Below are 21297 nucleotides of genomic sequence, written 5' to 3'. Positions count from 1 at the left end.
AATCCCGAGTGCAGGTGGTGGTGGTGGGGGGGGGGTGGCAGTGGGGAGGGGGGAGGGGCTGGCAGGGGGTGAAGTTGGTCACGTGATGTGGCCGGAGAGGGTGAGGGGTGTGGAAGTGAGCTTATCAAACCTGCAGTAACACACGTTAAGGTCGTCAGCCAGTTGATGGCTCTGCAATGTGGGGGGGATGGTCTCCTGTAGTTGGTGATGCCCTGCAGACCTCTCCAAACTGACGCAGGGTCGTTGGCAGGAAACGTACCAGTGTAGCATCTCTTTGCCACTCACATCTCTTTGTCAGTGGGTTTCTGGCCTGGTTGTACCGAACCCTGTCCCCAATTGCTTAGGCCTCCTCCTTAGCCTGACAAAGCTGCCCAAGTTTTGCGGTAAACCAGGGTTTATTGTTGTTGTATATGCATTAGGTTTTGGTCGGCACACATATCTCCACAAAAACTGATGTAGATGTCACAGTGTCAGTAAGTTCATCCAGGTCTGTAGTAGCAGACCTGTATCTGTACAGTCAAAGCAGGCCTGTAATTCCAGTTTTGCCTTGTTGGTCCATTTAGCAGATTTTAGTTTCTGCCTGTAAGTCGGGAGAAGCTGAACCAGACAGTGATCAGAGAGTCCCAAAGCTGCATGGGGGAGAGAGCGCTTGGCGTCCTTTAATATGGCGTGGCAATGATCCACTGTGTTTTTGTCCCTGGTGGGACACTTAATGTGCTGTCTGTATTTTGGCAGTTCGTGGCTGTCTGTCTATGCTGTCGAGTACAGATTATTTGGTTTGTTAAATGAAAGACAGTTTCATTGGAAGGAATCAACAGTTTTGAATCCTGTGCAACCGAACGCAGCTTTGTTATGGATTTAACAGGGCCAGAGAATTTGTGTATCATTGGCGAATCCTCAAGGGCACCCTGATTGTGTTCAGTACCATGATAAGAAAAAGGGGAAACCTTAGAAACAAACACAGGCACGCTTTAGAAATGATGGCTCCAGATTTCTAATTAACACTGTGTTCTTTTGTCTCCATACAAGTAAACCCTTGTAAAGGCAAAATACTTAATCTGGGGATACAAGGTCAACAGGACTTGGAATGCTGCCCAGAGAAAAATAAACTATATGTACGTATTTATTATTTGTCCACTCCCTGGCCTTGTGGATACTTGCTCATAGGTGTGTATGACTCTGTGTGTGTATGTGTGTGTGCGCAAGTGTGTGTGTGTGTGTGTGTGTGTGCACGCGAATACTCTGAAAACACATAGGGAAGACACATACCCGGAAACGGAGCGCTGTCTGAGGACGGTTCGGCTCAGTTCAAACAGGACATCGTGCAGGCTCTGCTCCTCCGTGCGTTTCTTGGTCAGCTCCAGAATCTGGGTGCTTCGGCGGAACAGCTTGCTAGCATAGCACGTAGCAACCGCCGTCTCCATCTTGTCGCCCGTGAGGACCCACACCTTCATCCCAGCCTTGTGGAGTGACTCGATAGTGTCTGCAGCCTTCTCCTGGAGCCTACACAGCACATATATCAATAACCCTCGGTTAGCCTGCAGTCAATGGGCTAAAACAGTCATCAATCCTTTGCCCCAATCAGTTATCCAGTAGTGAAGACTAATCAATATGTAATGCCCCCCACCATCTGTTCTATGATGTCATGAGTTCATCTATCATGAAATCAACCTGTCAGCTAGCTCATTGACCAGTTACAGAAACCAAGACCCAACAGATAAATACTACTGGGAGAGAGATCCCTCCTCGGTTGCTCTCCCTGAGGTTTCTCCCTATTTCTTCTCCCTATTAAAGGTTTTTTTTTTTTAGGGAGTTGTTCCTTATCTGATGAGAGGGTCTAAGGACAGGATGTTGTGTTGCTGTTAAGCCCACTGAGGCAAATTTGTAATTTGTGATATTGGGCTATACAAATAAAATTGATTTGATTTGATTTACTGAAAAACCTTCGGTGAGTCACAAAGCAGACAATGAAAATCCCCGAGTTACATTTTCCTCATGCTTTTTCCCTATCACTGGGAGTCAAACCGAGATAAATAGCAGAATCTTCTAAATTGGTATTGAGCACGCTGGTGTCGGCCGACTGCTGTGCACCAAGCTGGAATGCAAGCCCTCACCAAATAACATCCACTGAAAGACCTCTATTTTGGTACTGACAGACTGTTAGCGAAATATCTGAAAACACCTTCCATTATGAAAAGACATTCCTAGTACGGTCGATCAACACAGTCATGGACCTGTTTTACATTGTCTTTTATTTTTAAGATTATTTTTTGGGCATTTTCCGCCTTTATCAGGTAGTGAGAATAGAGAGAGAGACAGGAAAGGCAGGGGGGAAGAGAAGAGATGACATGCAGCAAAGCGACCAGGCAGGATTCGAACCCAGGCTGCTGTGGTAAGGACTCAGCCTTACGTGGCACGCACTCTACCAAGTGAGCCACCAGGGCGCCCCCTACATTTTCTTTTGTGCACCTCTCTGCACCTCTCGCACTTCTCCACTGTTGTCTTCCTAAAACTCACTCCTCACAGGATTAAGGGGCTTTCAGACACAACGCAACAATGGCACCGCTGTGCTGATACCCATTATTTCCAATGGCTTGCGCCACGCCATAGTTTTTCACTGCGTCGAGCAAAGCACAGGTGCCCTACGCATGCTGTGCTGAATACCCGCGCAGCCAATAGAAACGAGGCATGGAAAGGAAAAGTTAATATTACAAAAGTTTATGATTGTATAGACATCTGGGGAAGAAAGCCCTCGCTTGGAAACACGTGTCCAACCAAGTAGGCATATCAGGTGTGTTATAGCAGTCAGGTAGCTTGTAGGTAGGCAATATGTGTAGCCTATATGATGAACATAGCTTAGGTTTGCTATATGGTTCACAAAGTGTTCCCCCTCAATAGCTCTGCAGACCTATTAAAGTTTCTCAATTGAGAATTGGTTTAGTTTTGTCGGCAACAAAATGTGGAACTTTTCCTGCTTGAACTTTTGAAAATGCCGCCTATTTTGCTCTGCCCTCTGCACTGAACCCAGCGGCGAGCGCAGCGCAAATCACGTGGTGTCGGAAAGTGGCTTTATGGAGCCAGACTTCTGCTCCGAGTTAAAAATGGATATCTATTCACTTCCATGATGGATATCGTGGCTAAGGATCTTCAGATTTCTCTCATCACTTTCTGAGTCTGTTGGCACCGGGGGGGGGGGGGGGTTCCCCCCTTTTCTCCCCAATTTTACTTGGTCAATTACCCTATTTTCCGAGCCGTCCCAGTTGCTGCTCCACCCCCTCTGCCGAGCCCAGAAGGGCTACAGACTACCACATGCCTCCTCTGATACACGTGGAGACGCCAGGCACTTCTTTTCACCTGACAGTGAGGAGTTTCACCAGGGGGACGTAGCGCGTGGGAGGATCATGCTATTCCCCCCAGTTCCCCCTCCCCCCCGAACAGGCGCCCCGACTGACCAGAGGAGGCGCTAGTGCAGTGACCAGGACACAAACCCACAGACACAGCCAATTGTGTCTGTAGGGACGCCTGACCAAGCCGGAGGTAACACAGGGATTTAAACCGGTGATCCCCGTGTTGGTAGGCAACGGCATAGACCGCCACGCTACCCGGACACCCCAGAAAAAGCTCTTTTGAATCTGGTGAAGTATTACACTGCAGCTTGGTGTGCAGTAGACGGCTGACACTACCTTGCTCAATACTGGTAAAAAAAACTCTGCTACCCACCATTCAGTTGGACTCCTCACAAGAGGAAAATAAGGCTGAGGCTAAAAAAAGGCTGAAATATACCTTTAAGTCTTTTCCAACAGTTACCCTGCTGATTCTTGTGCACAATATTTGAATCTTCTTTTTTTCTTTCAGTCTTGTCAACCAACCTGTCCTCCACAGCGGTTGCCCCCAAAAGCACGAAGTCCCTCTCGATGATGTCATAAGCCTGCGCCAACCTCTGCTCCCTGTCCTGCAGGGCCAGCTTGGCTTCGTTCAGGTGATGACACGCCTCCTGGTACTCGGATGGCGACAGCCTCCGATAGGCCACACACAGCGTCCGCAGCCCTTCCTGTGCACACGGCGAGGGAGGGAGGGATAGAAAGAGAGAACAGTGGATTGTAGTCTTTCTATTCAGCCGCCGCTACACATGCGCTTTTGGCCGGTTGTGCGTGAACACTCACCACAGCATTCTGCTCCACCCGCGCTTTTACCTGCTCCAGCTTTCCCGACACCACCCGCGGGAAGATGGAGGAGTCTGCTCCTTTACAGAACAGCAGGTACTCCCCTGAGGGCCCACAAACAATCATTCACAGAAAATTATGCACCTTTTGCCAACCTGCTGAGGTCAATCAGTCAACTTATGATTTATTGTCTACATGATTTATTGTTGGGCAACATGGAAAATATCACAATAATCACAGGGAAATTTTACACTCTCTCTCTCTCTCTCTCTCTCTATATATATATATATACTATATATATACATACATACATACACACATATATATATCAACACAGATACAGGAAAAAAGTTTTAATGCATAGCAGTTATATATATATATATATATATATATATATATATATATAGATATAGATATAGATATATATATATATATATAGATATGTATGCAAAAATACCATATTTAAGAATCCAGTTGACCACGTTCAGTTTTTTGGTAATGTAAAGTTTAATAGCAAACGAAAACTATTTTTCAAATAATACTCCCTAAAATAGTGCAGATCTCATTTTGTGCAAAACTGCAGGCGACAAGATTCTCATTATCATTAGTTTAGACAACAAATTTGCGCATCACAATATGATGATATCCAAATTCAGTGCCAATACAACACCACCGAGAGATGACAAATGAAAATACTGAATCTTCACCCAATCCCATTTTTCAAATGTGACTGCAGTTTGTGTGTAATGGCACAGTACCGGCATACCTGAGCTTGACTTGACTATAACGCTCATCCTCCGCCGGACCGAGTCAAAGTTCAGCACATGCAGCAGTTCAAACCTGCGAAACAAGGAACAGAGTGTTGCCATAAAAATCAAAGCACCATCATTACTTCCACATCTGCTGACGTGCTGCTTTTCCCTGTCTCCTCTCCATTAATCTTGTTGGGTGGGTGGAGTTCTTTTCAAACGAAGCCACCCCCAGTGGATCTCAGTTGTAAATGCATTCACATTGTCCTTTATTCTAAAAGGGCACATTCTTTTTTAGTTCGTTTCAGTGGTCACAAACTTACCCATAAGGTCAAATAACAGATGGGAGAAACTCTCGATCCATTTTGTCAGTCACACGTCTTCTGAAGCCTACTGCTACGAACTACAACTATGTACTGTGATTTGTATGTATTAGTGTAAGGGGGGGGGGTAATGTAAGAATTATAAGGATGACCGACACTCACTCAATCAGGATATATTCAAGGGCTCAGTCTGAGTTCGCTAATGGTGGTCAGAGTTCATTCACTAACCGAAGCTAAACTGAGGAAGCCGATAGAGAGCTTTCTGGTAGTATCCATCACCGGTACAAAAATCATGCAAGGTCTGTCTTTTACTCTTGAAATGTGGTCTTACTGAACACAGAAAAGCCTGGATTTTATGTTGCAATTTCAATGCATGAGAATTTGTCCTAATGTAACTCCCATTTTCATTGTCATTGGGAGTGACGAGGAAGGACAGGATTGGGAACGAGTACATCAGAGGGACAGCTCAGGTTAGACAGTTTGGAGACAAAGCAAGAGAGGCAAGATTGAGATGGCTTGGACATGTGTGGAGGAGAGATGCTGAGTATATTGGGAGAAGGAGGCTGAATATGGAGCTGCCAGGGAAGAGGAAAAGAGGAAGGCAAAAGAGGAGGTTTATGGATGTGGTGAGGAAGGACATGCAGGTGGCTGGTGTGGCAGAGGACAGGAAGAGATGAAAACGGATGATCCGCTGTGGCAACCCCTAACGGGAGCAGCCGATAGTAGTGGCAGTAGTAGTAGTCACTCCCATTTCCATGTTGTCCAAAAAAAAGAAGAAGTTCCCTTTATTGTTTTCTGTTTCTTGGAATTACACTGTATTCTGTGAAATGATTCAGTTCATTTCTATAAAGTGTACCACAACACAAAGTCAACACTGTGCTCTGAGAACACAGGGGAGAAAATGACTAGGGACCAATTTCCAAGTTGACTTTAATGGCTGAAACAGACAGGGAAAACACCCTTCAGACCTGTCTCCATCCAGGGGGTCAGTGTGGACACTGTGGACTACTACAAGCACCTGGGGGTGTACGTATATAGACAATAAACTGGACTGGGCTAAGAACACTGATGCCCTCTACAAGAAGGGACAGAGCCGTCTCTACTTTTTGAGGAGGCTGAGGTCCTTCAACATCTGCCAGACAATGCTCAGGATGCGGTATGAGTCTGTGGTGGCCGGTGCTCTCCTGTTTGCTGTTGTGTGTTGGGGCAGCAGGTTGAGGGTAGCGGATGCAAACAGGCTCAATAAACTGATCCGCAAGGCCGGTGACGTTGTGGAGGTGGAACTGGATTCTCTGGTGACGGTTTCTGAGAGGAGGACGCTGTTGAAGTTATGCGTCATCATGGACAATGTCTCCCACCCACTCCATGACATGCTGGTCGGGCATAGGAGTACTTTTAGTGATAGACTCATTCTGCTGAAAAGCACCACAGAGCGCCACAGGAGGTCATTCCTGCCTGTGGCCATCAAACTTCACAACTCCTCCCTCAGAGTGTCAGACACTCGGCGTTAGTGGTCATTGGACTGGCCCTTCCACTTGTTTCACCCTGTCGGGTTTTGTTTGTGCAGCTTGATTTGTACTGCGGTAGTGCAGTATAGATAGGGTGTTATGTGCACCATGCTTGTTGATATATTTTGTTCTTATTTCTATTTATTTTATCTTTTATTTCTATTTGTTTCTGTTTTTCACGTTTGTATTTGTTTCTATTTTCTTGTTATCTTGTTAGTTTTTAGTTTTTTCTTACTAGAGCTTGAATGTCTGTAACAGAACCCAATTTCCCCTTGGGGATGGATAAAGTACTCTCATTCTGATTCAAATTCCCATTTCCTCCATTTTACACTTTGCTATTTCATCTCACTTTCCTCCCTCCCTCCTTTCCTTCCTACATTTCCTACTTCCTCAAAACAGTTCATGCAGACAAGCTACTGCAAAGAGCAATGTGGAGATGGCTCCTTCACCAGCACCTCCTATTGGCTGTAATATTATCCAGATCTACAACGCCGCACTCCCATTGACTCTGATGTCCCGCAGGAAATTTAAAGTATACTGACGTGATTCAATGATTTCTCCATACAGCTGCTAATATTTTAACTGCTGAACGGTAAGATCTGAACAGGCGCCACCTCCCTTGCTGAACCTTTTGAGTGATCAAAACTACGACCAGATGAGTCCTAGTCATTAGATAAACTATGGGGGTAACTGAAACAAGCTCTATCAGAGGGATTACCTCTCAATCTCATCGTCTTTGTTGAGAATCTCCATGTAGCTATCTCTCAGTCTCAGGTAAGTGTAACCCAATCTGACAGAGAGAGAGAGAGAGAGAGAGAGAGAGAGAGAGAGAGAGAGAGAGAGAGAGAGAGAGAGAGAGAGAGAGAGAGAGAGACACACACACACACACACATACATACATACATACACACACACACAGCGAGACAGTGATGAAGACAGATCAGCATTACATAGACATGGTATTCTGACACAGCGGCTTCCACGTAACTTGACCAGGAGCCAAAAATGAACTTAGTGTCATGTGAGCAGATGGTAAATGACATGTAAAAAAACATGCCAGAGCAAAAACACTTTGCTTGGACGTTGTATGTGTGTGTGTTCTTGTGTTTGTGTGTGTCTAGCTGATTGTGCGCTACATGCATGTTTGTTACACGCATCATGCAAATACAAAAGTTTCATTTCTGCAGCAACAGTTTCATCAGCAACATAATCAATTGTTTTTCTGGTTTTTTTTTATTATTATTTTTAGTGTGTTACCTCTTCATGCCCTCTACCAGGGCCACCTCATCCGGCGAGGAGGAGATGTAGAAGGAGGTGGGCCTGCCCTGGTGGATGCCCCTCTTGATTCCATCCACTGTCTCCTCCTCCTTCACCTGGACCGTGTGGCATAGACACAAAGCCCGGAAAAACAGGTCCTCGTGCTCCTGCAGCCACAAAGGACAAACACGCATACCACCACCACCCATTAAAGCTGCAGTCCTGAAGACTGGTGTTTGTTTGACTTGCTCTGACACCTCTAGTGATGCTTTCATTACCCCTTTAGCACCGACACAGGGCCGGTACTGGTCTGGTACTGGGCCGGTGAACCAGTGAACCTTTATATGAATTGGGCCTGCGTTTCCACCGGTTTGAGAAGCAAATGAGCATGCACTCCTGTCAAGCGGATGCTGTTTGTGTACTACAAATACAAAATCTTACCACAAGTATTAATAAAAGACTTCACTAATTAAATAGTCCATGTGAACAGTTTTTAAAGAAATCCAGTTATTCTACATAACTTACAATATTGAAAGAATAATTTAAACTTCTGTTACCGGGCACATCACTAATCAGCCGTCTACCTAGAAAGCTCTTATTCCAATAATCACACCATCTAAAAAGACCCAAAAAAAAGCTTGGTCAGGCGTCCCTGCAGACACAATTGGCCATGTCTGCTGGTGGGAAGCTGGAAGTGGGTTTGTGTCCTGGTCACTGCACTAGCGCTTGCTCTGGTTGGTTTGGGGGGGAGGGGGAACTGTGGGGAATAGCATGATCCTCCCACGCGCTACGCCCCCCTGAAGAAACTCCTCAGTGTCAGGTGAACAGAAGTGGCTGGCAACTCCACGTGTATCGGAGGAGACATGTGGTAGTCTGCAGCCCTCCCCGGATCGGCAGAGGGGGTGAAGCAGTGACCGGGACGGCTCGGAACAGTGGGGTAATTGGACGGATACGATTGGGAAGAAAAAAAAGGGGGGGGGGGGATTATTGGATTTCCATTCAAAATGAAACAGACACAATAATGGTGTTTTGCCAACACCTTCCCCACTGCCAAACAAGAAAACATGGTTAAACCAGTGTTACTTGTTAGACGCAACAATCTCAAAATAACTTCAATTAAAGTTAAATGCTACGGGCCGTATTATTTTTCTCTGGTCAACCACTGAAATAAACAACAAAAACATTGCTAATTTGGATATTTGCGGATTAGCTATCGTCTTTCATACGACTACGATAGAAAGTATCAAGAAGGACATTATGCTTGAATGCAAATCTTCAGGACTGTGGCTTTAATTTGATAATGTGTACTCAATTGATCAACCTGGGCTCAATTTATAATCACAATAAATCACTTTCTGCATGCAAGACGAGGACACCAACCCTCCGGTAGCCCCCGGGTGAGGAGTCGATCATGTCGATGCTGGAAGCGGCGCTGAGGATCTGGCCATTGCAGATGGCGTGAGGGATGTAGACGTTACCATCCACACAGCACTCAATAAACTCCATGTTGTTCTCTGTCAGCGTGCCCGTCTTATCAGTAAACACATACTCCACCTGAGAGAGAGAGAGAGAGAGAGAGAGAGAGAGAGAGAGCAAGGGCACAGTAAGGGCATGTCTTCTAAGTGCCTGCGTACATACAGACAGGTGTATGTGGGTGTTGTGTAAGATTACCTGACCAAGCTCCTCATTGAGGTCGGAGGTGTTGACCTGTGCTCCCTCTCCCAGCTCCTCGTCGAACATCTCCTCATCCCAGGCGATGAAATAGGAGCCCAGGAACTTCTGCATTTCCACGGTAACGTACATGGACACGGGGATGATGTAGTTAAACAGGACCATGAAGGCCAGGTAGTCAGTGAATGCTCGGATCACCTGAGAGAGACAGAGAGAGAGGGGCGGGGGGGCATGAAGATGATGGCGATAAGAGAGGAAAGGGAAGCGTTAACTGTTATGTTAAAGGAACAGTCTGGATTTAATCACGTATAATTTCTGGTTGCTAATCCCAGCTAGTTGGCACAAAAAAGAATAGCAGCAAACGGGGATGCTAATAAAAACATTTTACACCATAATAAAAATATTTTTGTCATTTCAATTTTATTCTATAATTTTCTATATTCATTATTATTATATTTCCAATGCTCAATTCTCCTCAGAGCACTCTTAATCTTGGAATTATTTTTTGTTGTTAAGGAACGTCGGTGTAGTACTACGCACTGGAGTCTGTTCACACAACACATATCACGCTGCCTGTCCGTTGTTTCAGCTGAAAAATGTAAAGCTCCAACGTAAGGCTCCAGCGTGTATTAATACACCAGCATTCTTCAACAACACAAAGTAGTTCCAATATTTAAAGTGGTCTGAGAGGAGAATCGAGCATCGGCACTACACAAAATACACATTTGGCAATACACTTTTTTTTTGTGTGTTTTATTATGGCCTCTAAATTTTTATTAGCCCTTTGCTGTTGTTTATTTCTGTGCCCGCTCGCTGGGACTATTATCCAGATCTCTGACCATGCAAGTCGCTGATATCCATGCAGCAATAACACTACTAGTGACCAAATCATACCGCCTTAAGTCAATAAACCCAAAGTATGCCTTAAACAAGATGGCAACAGTTTGAGGGACTGACCACATGGCGCTGGCGCTCGTTCTCGGTCCTGTGGTTGTACCAGGGCTCGTCCCGGTCCGGGGACCACTGCCAGGCGTACTTCAGAACAGTGTTGATCACCGCTTTGCTGATCAGGATGCAGAGATACACGATCAGGAACGCATTCATTGACCTGGCGAGAGACAAGAGAGGAGAGCGGGTGAGCAAGAACATCCTGGAGGGATTTCAACCCTCAAAGAACAAAATGTAAACCTAAATGGGAGTCTGTCGGTGGAGATGGTAAGCATACTTTTCTACAGCGGAGCGCTTCTGGGACTTGGACTGGTAGTTGAGAGCCATCTTGGTCTCCATGCCGGTGTAGATGGCGACAGCTGAGGGATGAGACAGGCAAGGGTTAACAATACACCACTGATATGAGGCCACTCTCCTACATTGTAGAAACTACCGCAGACACAACAAGCAGATTGTGAATTCACACTGTATTACCATAAATGCGCTGTGTGTTTTTCAGGGTCGCTCCTCTGAGGAGCAAATTCTCAGCCCCCAGCGGCCTGCAGAAATAAACAAGAATCCTGCATTAATTTCATTTTTATTTAAATCCCCCTATTTAATTTAATTATTGCAAGAATTTAGGCAAATCATTGTCTTGTCATTGGACATGTTTGCATGTAGACAAATGATATGTCTGTAAACCGGTAAAGGCATTCCTTGATCTTGCAATTAGTGCATTTGCTCAGCCCCCCCCCTTTTCTCCCCAATTGTATCCGGCCAATTACCCCACTCTTCCGAGCCATCCCGGTCGCTGCTCCACCCCCTCTGCCGATCCGGGGAGGGCTGCAGACTACCACATGCCTCCTCCGATACATGTGGAGTTGGCGGCCGCTTCTTTTCACCTAACAGCGAGGAGTTTCGCCAGGGGGACGTAGCATGTGGGAGGATCACGCTATTCCCCCCAGTCCCCCCTCGAACAGGCGCCCCCGACCGACCAGAGAAGGCGCTAGCGCAGCGACCAGGACACATATGCACATCTGGCTTCCACCTGCAAACACGGCCAGGGACGCCCGACCAAGCCGGAGGTAACACGGGGATTCGAACCCGTGTTGGTAGGCAACGGAATAGACTACCACGCTACCTGGATACCCCCCCCCCCCGCCCGCTTATGCTCAGCTTTTTTTTTTTTTGAAAATTTATTTCTGATTTTTCCCTTTTTTCTCCCAATTCAGTGGCCAATTGATCCCTATTTTAATTCAAACACCCACCCTCGCACTGTGTGCGTTCGCCAACTGCATCTCTCCGGCCGGCAGTCTCGAAGGAGACCACCTCGCCACTTTCGTGACAAGGCGACTCCAAGCCGAACCACTGTTTTTCCGACACACACAGAGACGCATTCACGTGACGAACACAAGCCGACTCCGCCCCCCTCCCGAAGACAGCGTTGCCAATGATCGCTGCTTCGTCGAGTCCGGCCATAGTCGGATCTGACGAGACCGGGGCGCGAACCCCAGTCCCCAGTGGGCAACTGCATCGACACAGAGCCGATGCTTAGACCACTACACCACCGCGGACCCTATGCTCAGCTTTTTGAGCCGTGTGTGAAAGGTCACCAGTTGCTTAAATGACACAACCCTTAAAATGGCTTAACAGCTAAATCTCTGACAGGAAGGCAAATGGGAGCAGGGCCTGCTTGATAACCTTCACTGCCACACACATGACCCAGCAGTGACAAGAAATACTGGAAGTGCACGACATTACCTTGGCAATAACAGACACCGTACCACAGACAAGTGATGACAAAGAATTCATGTATACCCAAGTATTGCAGAATTTACATAATTTCAAACCACGTAAAGGCTTTAAATGGAATACTGCTTTAAACGGATTACTCTCATCACTTGGGGTACCGGTGTGCATGTAAACGCTGGTTTGCATGGAGCCCCGGGAAGTGACAAGATGGACATCACAAAACCACAAACGTCAAAAACACAACCAACCTGGCCACTGGCTCTTCCCGGTCCTTATAAATGTTGATGCGTCCCACGAATCTGATCGGACACAAAAAGCAAGCAGAAGTCGAGTCACGTCATCGAATATCTAGTCGAAAAGGATGCTTATTAGGAAGGGGCGTGTGCACGTGTGTATGCACGGCGGCTTGCTCCCCCCCCCCCCCCCGCGAGTGTGTGTCAAACTCACTTGTAGAGGTCAGGCTGCGGTTGTTCACATTCAATAGTGGCATGTAGAGAATCCACCTCCTGCTCCGTTCTAAAGGCCATGGTATCTGGTACAGCATAATAGGTCTGCCAGGAGGAGGCGGAGGAGAGGGGAAAAAAGAAGACAACAATGGAGGAAAAGGTCACCCACGGTTACTAATGAGAGTTGTTCAGCCATTTGGCTTTGCCGTCTGGGCTCCCGGCTTTCTGAACGACTGGTAGCAGTCAGCGGACGGGGAGGTGAGTCATCGGAGCATGACTTGGGTCAGCGGGAGGCGGCATGCTGGGACGGTGAGCACAGCGGGAGTGGGGTTGGCTGAGTGAGGGTCCTTGGGATAAGGAGGTGAGTGGATAGAGCAGTCTATTCACTCTATGTACTCTGTGTGTGTGTGTGTGTGGCCCGTGATTGACAGCAGTGAACATTACAGTGAAAGTGAAGATGGAAAATGGAGTGCATGATTCTGCCTCACATGCATGTTTATCTATTCTCTGAGTTGGACTCGTGTGTGTGTGTGTGTGTGTGTGTGTGTGTGTGGGTACAAGCAGCGTTCATATAACAGCGGTTGAGGTTGGATGGTATTTATACATTCAAGTTGGTGTGTTGTTTGCTGCTTAAAAAAAAGAAAAAGAAAAAAAAAAGGTTAAATGTAAGGTGTACCAAGCCGTTTCCTTCACGAAAACTGTGCACACTCCCAACACGGGGATCGCTGGTTCGAATTCCCGTGTTACCTCCGGCTTGGTCGGGCATCCCTACAGACACAATTGGCTGTGTCTGCGGGTGGGAAGCCAGATGTGGGTATCTGTCCTGGTCGCTGCACTAGCGCCTCCTCTGGTCGGTCGGGGCGCCTGTTCGGGGGGGAGGGGGAACTGGGGGGGAATAGCGTGATCCTCCCACGCGTTACATGCCCCTGGTGAAACTCCTCACTGTCAGGTGAAAAGAAGCGGCTGGTGACTCCACATGTATCGGAGGAGGCATGTGGTAGTCTGCAGCCCTCCTCGGATCAGCAGAGGGGGTGGAGCAGCAACCGGGACGGCTTGGAACAGTGGGGTAATTGAACAGGTACAACTGGGGAGGAAAAAAAAGGGGGGGGGTCCCCCTCCAAAAAAATTTTTTTTTTTAATTGCACACTACGTGCGCGTACATAGGCGTGTCATGAGCATGTTCGATAGCAACTGTACCTTGTGACTGGACTCGCCGTCCAGGCTGGCGGTGGTGACGTAGCAGGTCCCGTCATCGTGGCTGGAGGAGAGCAGGATGAGGTCACAGGGAAACGTCTCATCTTCCATCACCATCACGATGTCCCCCACCTGACACAACACACACACACACACACACACACACACACACAATGCACATTTAATAACCTCCACATCAATAATATATGAGCCGTATTCTGCCCAGACGCTACAGGAAACAAAGGAGACAAAGAGACAGATGGATGGACAGACAGGCAGGGAGACCAACAGACAAACTAGCAGACAGACAGACCAAATAGGCCGGCAGAGAGAAAGATGTAGAGAGACAAGCGGTTAGACAGATAGACGGACAGGTAGACAGACAGACAGGGAGAGAGAGAGACAGAGAGGACGAGAGGGAGACAGACAGCTTCACCGCCGCTCATCTTTTAATGTTCCTTTTTTTTTCTCCCCCAGGGATTGAGCAGTTGCATAACAGATTACGCGAGCGGAGCAGCTTAACAGCCGATAAATCCCGTCTCCACGGTGACCAGGCACACGACATGCGCTCTCTGATTTCTCGTGATTAATATATTCATCATTATTCCTGCTCCCAGTTCTCCCTCTAATCCCGTCTGTGCCATCGGAGGTGGCCAGAAGCCTCAGCGCCGCGCACGCGAGGGACGGGAAAGCACGGAGAAGACGGGAAAGAAAGACAGAGAGAGTCCGCACGCTCGTCTATATCCACACGTGTGTGCACGCACACGCGGAATGTCCTTCACGGGACGCATTTCCGACCAATGAACATGCATGCACCGGCATCATCACGGCAACAGATACTGGCATACTTTGTAATCTTCCCGGCGGTCCAGCGGTTCATTCCTGGCGGTCCCTCGGCACGCCACGTGGCCCCCTGCACGCTTGACAGGGGCTGCAGACAGGAAATAAATGAGGCACCTAGGGGCCTATTACACCTGCCCTCACTAGAAGCAATGCAACTCAAACGTCCATATCCACCGACTACACCCGTAGCTGCGCCCGTCCATCCACATACGTGGTGTTTGGGCTGCCACTTGAACATCACACAGTCTGCCGACACCACCGCGGGCTCCGCTCTCACATCAAACAGCACGCCGGACGGTTAATAATGTATTAACGGTTTCCCACAAGGGCTGCTTGTGCGCGGCTCCATCTGATGTTGGACTAAGTTGGGTGCTTACCAACCCGTTGCGCTGCACGGCGGCTCGATTTCTGTCTCAATGAATTTACCAAGCGCCGTTCTGCCGCCGAGATTATAGAGTACAGATTATCGACCGCCGCAAACTGTTCTCTCCCCTCACGTGTATTTTCTCTCTCTGACCGATGTCGTCTCCCTTTCTCTTCATCTCTGTGTGTGTGAGCGGTGGGATTTGAGTCTCCCTTGTGTGCACGCGCAGTCTGTCCTCCTCCCAGGTCTCCATGGTGACGGTGGTTGCCACCTGGACACTGCTTGGCATCCCCCTCATCACATTTTCTTTTCATACATCTTATAAATACGAAAACGGTTTTTTTCGAAATCCCCCCCCCCCCATTTTTGTCCCCAATGGCCAATTACCCCACTCTTCCGATCCGCCCCGGTCGCTGCTCCACCCCCCTCTGCTGATCTGGGGAGGGCTGCAGACTACCACATGCCTCCTCCAATACACGTGGTGTCGCCAGCCGCTTCTTTTCACCTGACAGTGAGGAGTTTCGCCAGGGGGGACGTAGCACGTGGGAGGATCACGCTACCCCCCCCCCCGAACAGGCACCCCGACAGACCAGAGGAGGCGCTAGTGCAGCGACCAGGACACATACCCACATCCGGCTTCCCATCCGCAGACACGGCCAATTGTGTCTGTAGGGACGCCCGACCAAGCCGGAGGCAACACGGGGATTTGAACCAGCGATCCCCGTGTTGGTAGGCAACGGAATAAGACCGCTATGCTACCCGGAGCCCCAATCCATATAATGCTGTTATCCTGTTTCAATGTTTCATTCGTCTCTCACTCAGATGTGACTAATGTGTGTGGGTTTTTTTGACGTGGCGATGCTGGTCACGGGGTCCTAGGCTGTTCCTGTGGCGTCTGCACACTGCTTGGCATCATCTTCTTCATCCTCTCTCAATGTTATATTCTGTTACCCGTGTACACACATCCATGGCACGCCTGTCCGTCTTGGGAGAGAGATCCCTCCTCCGTTGCTCTCCCTGAGGTTTCTTCCTACTTTTCCACCCTGTTAAGGTTGTTTTATTTTTACGGAGTTGTTCCTTATCCGATGCGAGGGCCTAAGGGCAGGATGTTGTGTCGCTGTAAAGCCCACTGAGGCAAATTTGTGCAATTGGGCTACACAAATAAAACTGACTTGACTACAGCCAACACGGTTAGGGTCCTGGGTGGGTTCTTCCATCCTCGTCCTCTCTCTGCATCGGGGACTCGGCATGTCCGACTTCGCTGCAATCTGTCCTCTGAAATCAATACCGACGGCTGCGTCAGAATGATGTAAAAAGGAGCGCTAACACGCGACGACAGGCCTCACGTCTTATCTGTAATCTCACCCAATCTTTTCCCAGCGGTTCCGCGAAACTGCCACTGTTAACGCGCACGCCGGGCCGGATGACGTACGGCCAGTCAGACAATCCCCCCGCCGGCGTGGAGGCAGGCCAACCCAGAGGCTGTGTGTGTAACATTCCAGCCCTCCTGAAGTATTATATGACTCATAAATCTCATCAGTAACACCATCAGGGCTGCCGTGCGGTGCCAGCTGAAACGAAACCAGCTCACGGCCCCCCCACTCGTCAGGTTTCTGCGTTCACACACGCAGGAGGCGAGCCGGCTGAATGGGTTTGTTGTTGTTTTGGCGAGCCTCCCTCCCAAAGGCTTTGCTCACATTCAAAGTCTCCGGCAAACCGCAGCGATCACAGAGAGCGATGTCAACGAGGTTGTTCGCAGACGTCAGATGTTGGCGAACGCGCCGCGTATCCACAGCCGTCCTATCCGAGTTGGACTGACCTGAACACGCCATTCATGTCGAACACGGGTCGAAGGTTTTATTGTCCATAGTGGCATCTTCAGATTGTTTTGGAATAGGTAATAGATGAACAAGGCGGCACAGTGATTAGCGCGGTCGCCTCACAGCAAGAAGGTCCTGGGTTCGAACCCCAGGGTTGTCCAACCTTTTGGGGGAGGGGGGAGGGGGTCATCCCGGGTCATCCTCTGTGTGGAGTTTGCATGTTCTCCCCGTGTCTGCGTGGGTTTCCTCCGGGTGCTCCGGTTTCCTCCCACAGTCCAGAGACATGCAGGTCAGGGGAATCGGCCGTACTAAACTGTCCCTAGGTGTGAGTGTGTGTGTGTGTGTGTGTGTTTGGGTGTCGGCCCTGTGATGGACTGGCGGCCTGTCCAGGGTGTCTCCCCGCCTGCCGCTCAGTGACTGCTGGGATAGGCTCCAGCATCCCCCGCGACCCGAATTCGGATAAGCGGCTTGGATAATGGAATGGAATAGATAAACAATAGAAAAGCGCTGAAGTCTCTTTTATTGGGTGACCGCAGGCCACAAGAGCCGAGCTGGTGGCGTTTGCTGATCATATCACAATCACACCTCAGCACTTTCAGAAAGCCCTGTTTCCACCGCACACCCCAACACCGGTGTTTTAAAATTCATCCGGTTCGCAGATCATTTTTTAAACGCTCTATTTTTGGTGGTCAAAAGCGACGAGTTAGCGTGGATGGAAGGCCAAGACACAGATGAAAAGATCCGTTTTCATATTTATTTATTCTCGCGAGAACACGGCATTAGTTTGTCTTTCACGCGTTGATTTGTTGCCGCTGTTGAAATCGCTCAGGATTCAGGTACAGTGACGCACGGCGCCCTGTACGCCACGTCCTCTCGGCCCTTCACCCAAGAGAATGTGGTTCATACGGTGCACCCGCTGAGTCTCCTCCCAGTGGGTAAAACCTCAGATTTGATAGGATGAATGATTAGAGACCACATAACTGTGCCTACATCTGCACAAGATCACGTTGTAGGTTAGAGAGAGAGAGAGAGAGAGAGAGAGAGAGAGAGAGAGAGAGAGAGAGAGAGAGAGAGAGAGAGAGAGAGAGAGAGAGAGAATGTGTGTGTGTGTGTGTGTGTGGGGCGCAGCAGAGGATGAGCTCTCAGTTCTTCAGTACAGAAGTATGAATATCTATTATCCTAACTAATGGAACTCATCAGTCTCGGACAGTACACAAGAGAACACTTTAACTGGCTCTGTTACAGCCTCGGGCTGTTTTCTTAATAAAGACACAGAGAGAGAGCGAGAGAGAGAGAGAGAGAGAGAGAGAGAGAGAGAGAGAGAGAGAGAGAGTAAAAGAGAATGAGATCAAGGGAGTAAGAAACTGAAAGCAGGAAAAAGAGCGAGGAGAGAAAGAAAGAGGGAGAAAAAGTAAAAAGAAAGAAAAAAGGAGGGAGAGAAGCAAAAACAGAGCGAAAGAGAGCAAGGAAAAATGAGAAACTGAGGCACAGAGAGAGGTAGCGAGAGAGAGAGAGAGAGAGAGAGAGAGAGAGAGAGAGAGAGATACAGCAGTGGTGCATTGTGGCCTCAGGTGCTGTTCTGTGTTAATGAGGCCGTTCTCACCCGCAGTTTGTGACTCTGCGTCCTCACCACCTTCCCCTGCTGCACCACCGCCACCGGACACTCGTTTATGGAGCAGTCAGCCTTGTGCCGGAGCCAGTCCTCATAGCCCTGACAGAGAGAGAGAGAGTGAAAGAGAGAGCGAGAGAGATAAGCTATAGATTATTGTATAGCAAGTGATGGGGCAGAGCTCTGCCATACAGAATGGGGGAGGTGAGAGGAGAATGAAAGTCATACACAGTAATTAATTGGTGCTGCGTTCCCTGAGCCCAGTGACCTGTTTCCTGACTCTCTTGCCAACATGCAGCATTTTAGATTTATGTCCCTATAAGGACCAGGTTTCCTTAGCCAGGAGAGCCACCATCTATCACCCGTAGTATCCCGTATCCATCCCTCAGCGCCGGGACCCAGCGGCATGGACGCCTCCCTCGGGAGTGCGGGATACTCAGCTAGAGCAATTAACAGAGGGGACCATTCATTATCATATTTCTCACATCACCACACACACTCAATGGCGTGTCCTTTCACTGACAGAGGAATGTGTATGTATAGTGGGCTGCGGGGGGAAGCAGAATGGCAGAATTGCAGCACTGTGTGTGTGTGTGTGTGTGTGTGTGTGTGTGTGTGTGTGTGTGTGTGTGTGTGTGTGTGTGTGTGTGTGTGTGTGTGTGTGTGTGTTCGTGTTCTACCTGTTTTATGGCGGTGACGGTGATGACGAAGAAGAGAGGGAGCCCACTGGTGACCGGGCTTGTGGGAGTGTCAATAATGAGCTGCAGAGAAGAAGACAGAGGGAGGAAGATGGTGGTTTTACCCCCACTGGTTAGAAAACAAAGGAAAAGGAAAGGGCATTATAACATATCTAACATCACGTAGCCATCTGGTAAGCATATAAAGTCTAACTTTAGCTATAACGATGCAGCGCCAGACGGACATTTTCTGATCAGTCAGGTTTTAGGAGGAGAGTCGAGATGCTCTGCCGTCGAGGCAAATTCTCACCTGAACCAGAAAAATGACCAGGAAATAGAAGTTTGCAATTCTTCTGAACTGTTCAAACAAGTTCTTGGGAATGAAGTTCCAGAAGGTGTACTGCCGGAGAGAGACACGGTGAAACACAACGGTCAGATCCACAAAAGAAGAAGAGTCATTCTTCTTCACATCAGCCGGCCAAACGAAGGTGAAATGTATATCAATCTATAATATGAGTCTCTGTTTGTTATCCTACAACGTGGTCATTTAAGCTACAATCCTGACAATTTACACACAAGCACAAGTCTATCTTTGGATTTTTTATTGCCGATGTATTTAAACTAATCCACTAATATCCAAATTAGGAATTCTTTCATAGTATAGTTGCTTCATTTCAGTGTAAGACTTTCCTGGTTAAAAAAAAGAGAAAAGAAATGGTACATCTTCACCATAGCAGCCAAATGCAAAAGAATAAGGGAAGTTATTGGGCTGACAAGCAGATATGTCAGATCAAGGTTGTGTAAGACATTTATCAATAAATAGTACAATGACAACAACATCTAAAATTCATGTTTATCTACGTTTTTTTTGTTCGGCGGTGTTTGCATTGGTGTTTCATTTCTAATGGATCTGTGGGATTTGCGGGGGAGGGGGGAGTTCGGTCAAACAACGCTGCAATTACCACGTGTCACCAAAGGTGTCAGTAAACGAAACAAAAGCAACAATCTTCTGGAGCGTCGCTTTAACGGGATTACGCAGCTGTCGGACCGTGAAACAGATGACTGTCATTCATGGCAAATAACGTGAGGGCTGTGAGTCCATCATCCAGGCCAGCTGGTACAGTTGCCACAGTTAGCGCGGGGCCATGGCTCACTCACCTTGGAGGAGACAATGCGGTTGTCGGGGTACCGCTGAGGGATGTAGGCCTCAGCTCCCGGAGGGGGTACCTTTTGTCCGATGTACACCGTCCGACTGTCCACCCAATTCTCCTCCCCCACACACTGAAATATGGATGGAAAGAAAGACAGCGAGAGACAGATGGAGAGAGGGAGCAAGAGAGAGAGAGATGTAGAAAGAGAATGAGAGCATATGGTTAAATCACACCTTACAATCTTGTAAGTGGTGTTCTGTTGTAATTCATTGACCTACTTACTATTATTATAATGTAATGCCAACCTCGTTTGGTCATTCCCCTTTGCTAAATACAAAAAATTCCGGCTAAAGCTCCTTTCCAGACATACTATCACTGAATGTGGACCCATACACAACAGCCCATCATCTTAAAGGAAGAGAAAGCCACTTTAATTTGACACTGTATTCATCCATTCATCCATTATCCAGACCGTTTATCCTGCTCAGGGTCACGGGGATGCTGGAGAAATTCGTTCTCTGCGTTTAACCCATCCTATTGTATAGGAGCAGTGGGCAGCTGCAGCGCCCAGGGACCAACTCCAGTTCTTCTTTCCATTGCCTTGCTCAAGGGCACAGACAGGAGTATTAACCCTAACATGCATGCCTTTTTTATTGGTGTGAGGAAACTGGAGCACCCGGAGGAAACCCACCGCAGACACAGGGCAGAACATGCAGTCTCTACACAGAAAGGACCTGGGACGGCCTGGGGTTCAAACCCAGGACCTTCTTGTCCTGAGGCAACAGTGCTGACCACTGGTCCACTGTGCTGCCATATTACATATATAATAATAATAATAATAAT

General features: G+C 48.1%; 1 protein-coding gene across 1 annotated transcript in view; it reads right to left on the bottom strand.

Moving 5' to 3' along the window:
• Positions 1 to 21297, bottom strand: part of LOC130121041 (phospholipid-transporting ATPase IH-like) — a 41687-nt gene that overhangs the window by 17242 nt on the left and 3148 nt on the right. The window contains exons 2-19 of the mRNA XM_056289880.1: positions 20462 to 20584; positions 19614 to 19703; positions 19307 to 19387; positions 18621 to 18728; positions 13994 to 14122; positions 12798 to 12901; positions 12599 to 12649; positions 11094 to 11158; positions 10897 to 10978; positions 10629 to 10779; positions 9672 to 9869; positions 9381 to 9554; positions 8001 to 8167; positions 7462 to 7533; positions 4930 to 5003; positions 4164 to 4267; positions 3870 to 4051; positions 1270 to 1503 (exon numbers count right to left, since the gene is read on the bottom strand). Of these exons, the coding sequence (XP_056145855.1) occupies positions 1270 to 1503; positions 3870 to 4051; positions 4164 to 4267; positions 4930 to 5003; positions 7462 to 7533; positions 8001 to 8167; positions 9381 to 9554; positions 9672 to 9869; positions 10629 to 10779; positions 10897 to 10978; positions 11094 to 11158; positions 12599 to 12649; positions 12798 to 12901; positions 13994 to 14122; positions 18621 to 18728; positions 19307 to 19387; positions 19614 to 19703; positions 20462 to 20584 (2189 nt within the window). The remainder of the gene's footprint in view (positions 1 to 1269; positions 1504 to 3869; positions 4052 to 4163; positions 4268 to 4929; positions 5004 to 7461; positions 7534 to 8000; positions 8168 to 9380; positions 9555 to 9671; positions 9870 to 10628; positions 10780 to 10896; positions 10979 to 11093; positions 11159 to 12598; positions 12650 to 12797; positions 12902 to 13993; positions 14123 to 18620; positions 18729 to 19306; positions 19388 to 19613; positions 19704 to 20461; positions 20585 to 21297) is intronic.

The sequence above is a fragment of the Lampris incognitus genome, chromosome 11 (assembly GCF_029633865.1).
Source record: "Lampris incognitus isolate fLamInc1 chromosome 11, fLamInc1.hap2, whole genome shotgun sequence".
Lineage (NCBI taxonomy): Eukaryota > Metazoa > Chordata > Actinopteri > Lampriformes > Lampridae > Lampris > Lampris incognitus.
The sequence above is the reverse complement of the archived record's forward strand: the minus strand, read 5'-3'. Positions and strand labels throughout refer to the sequence as shown.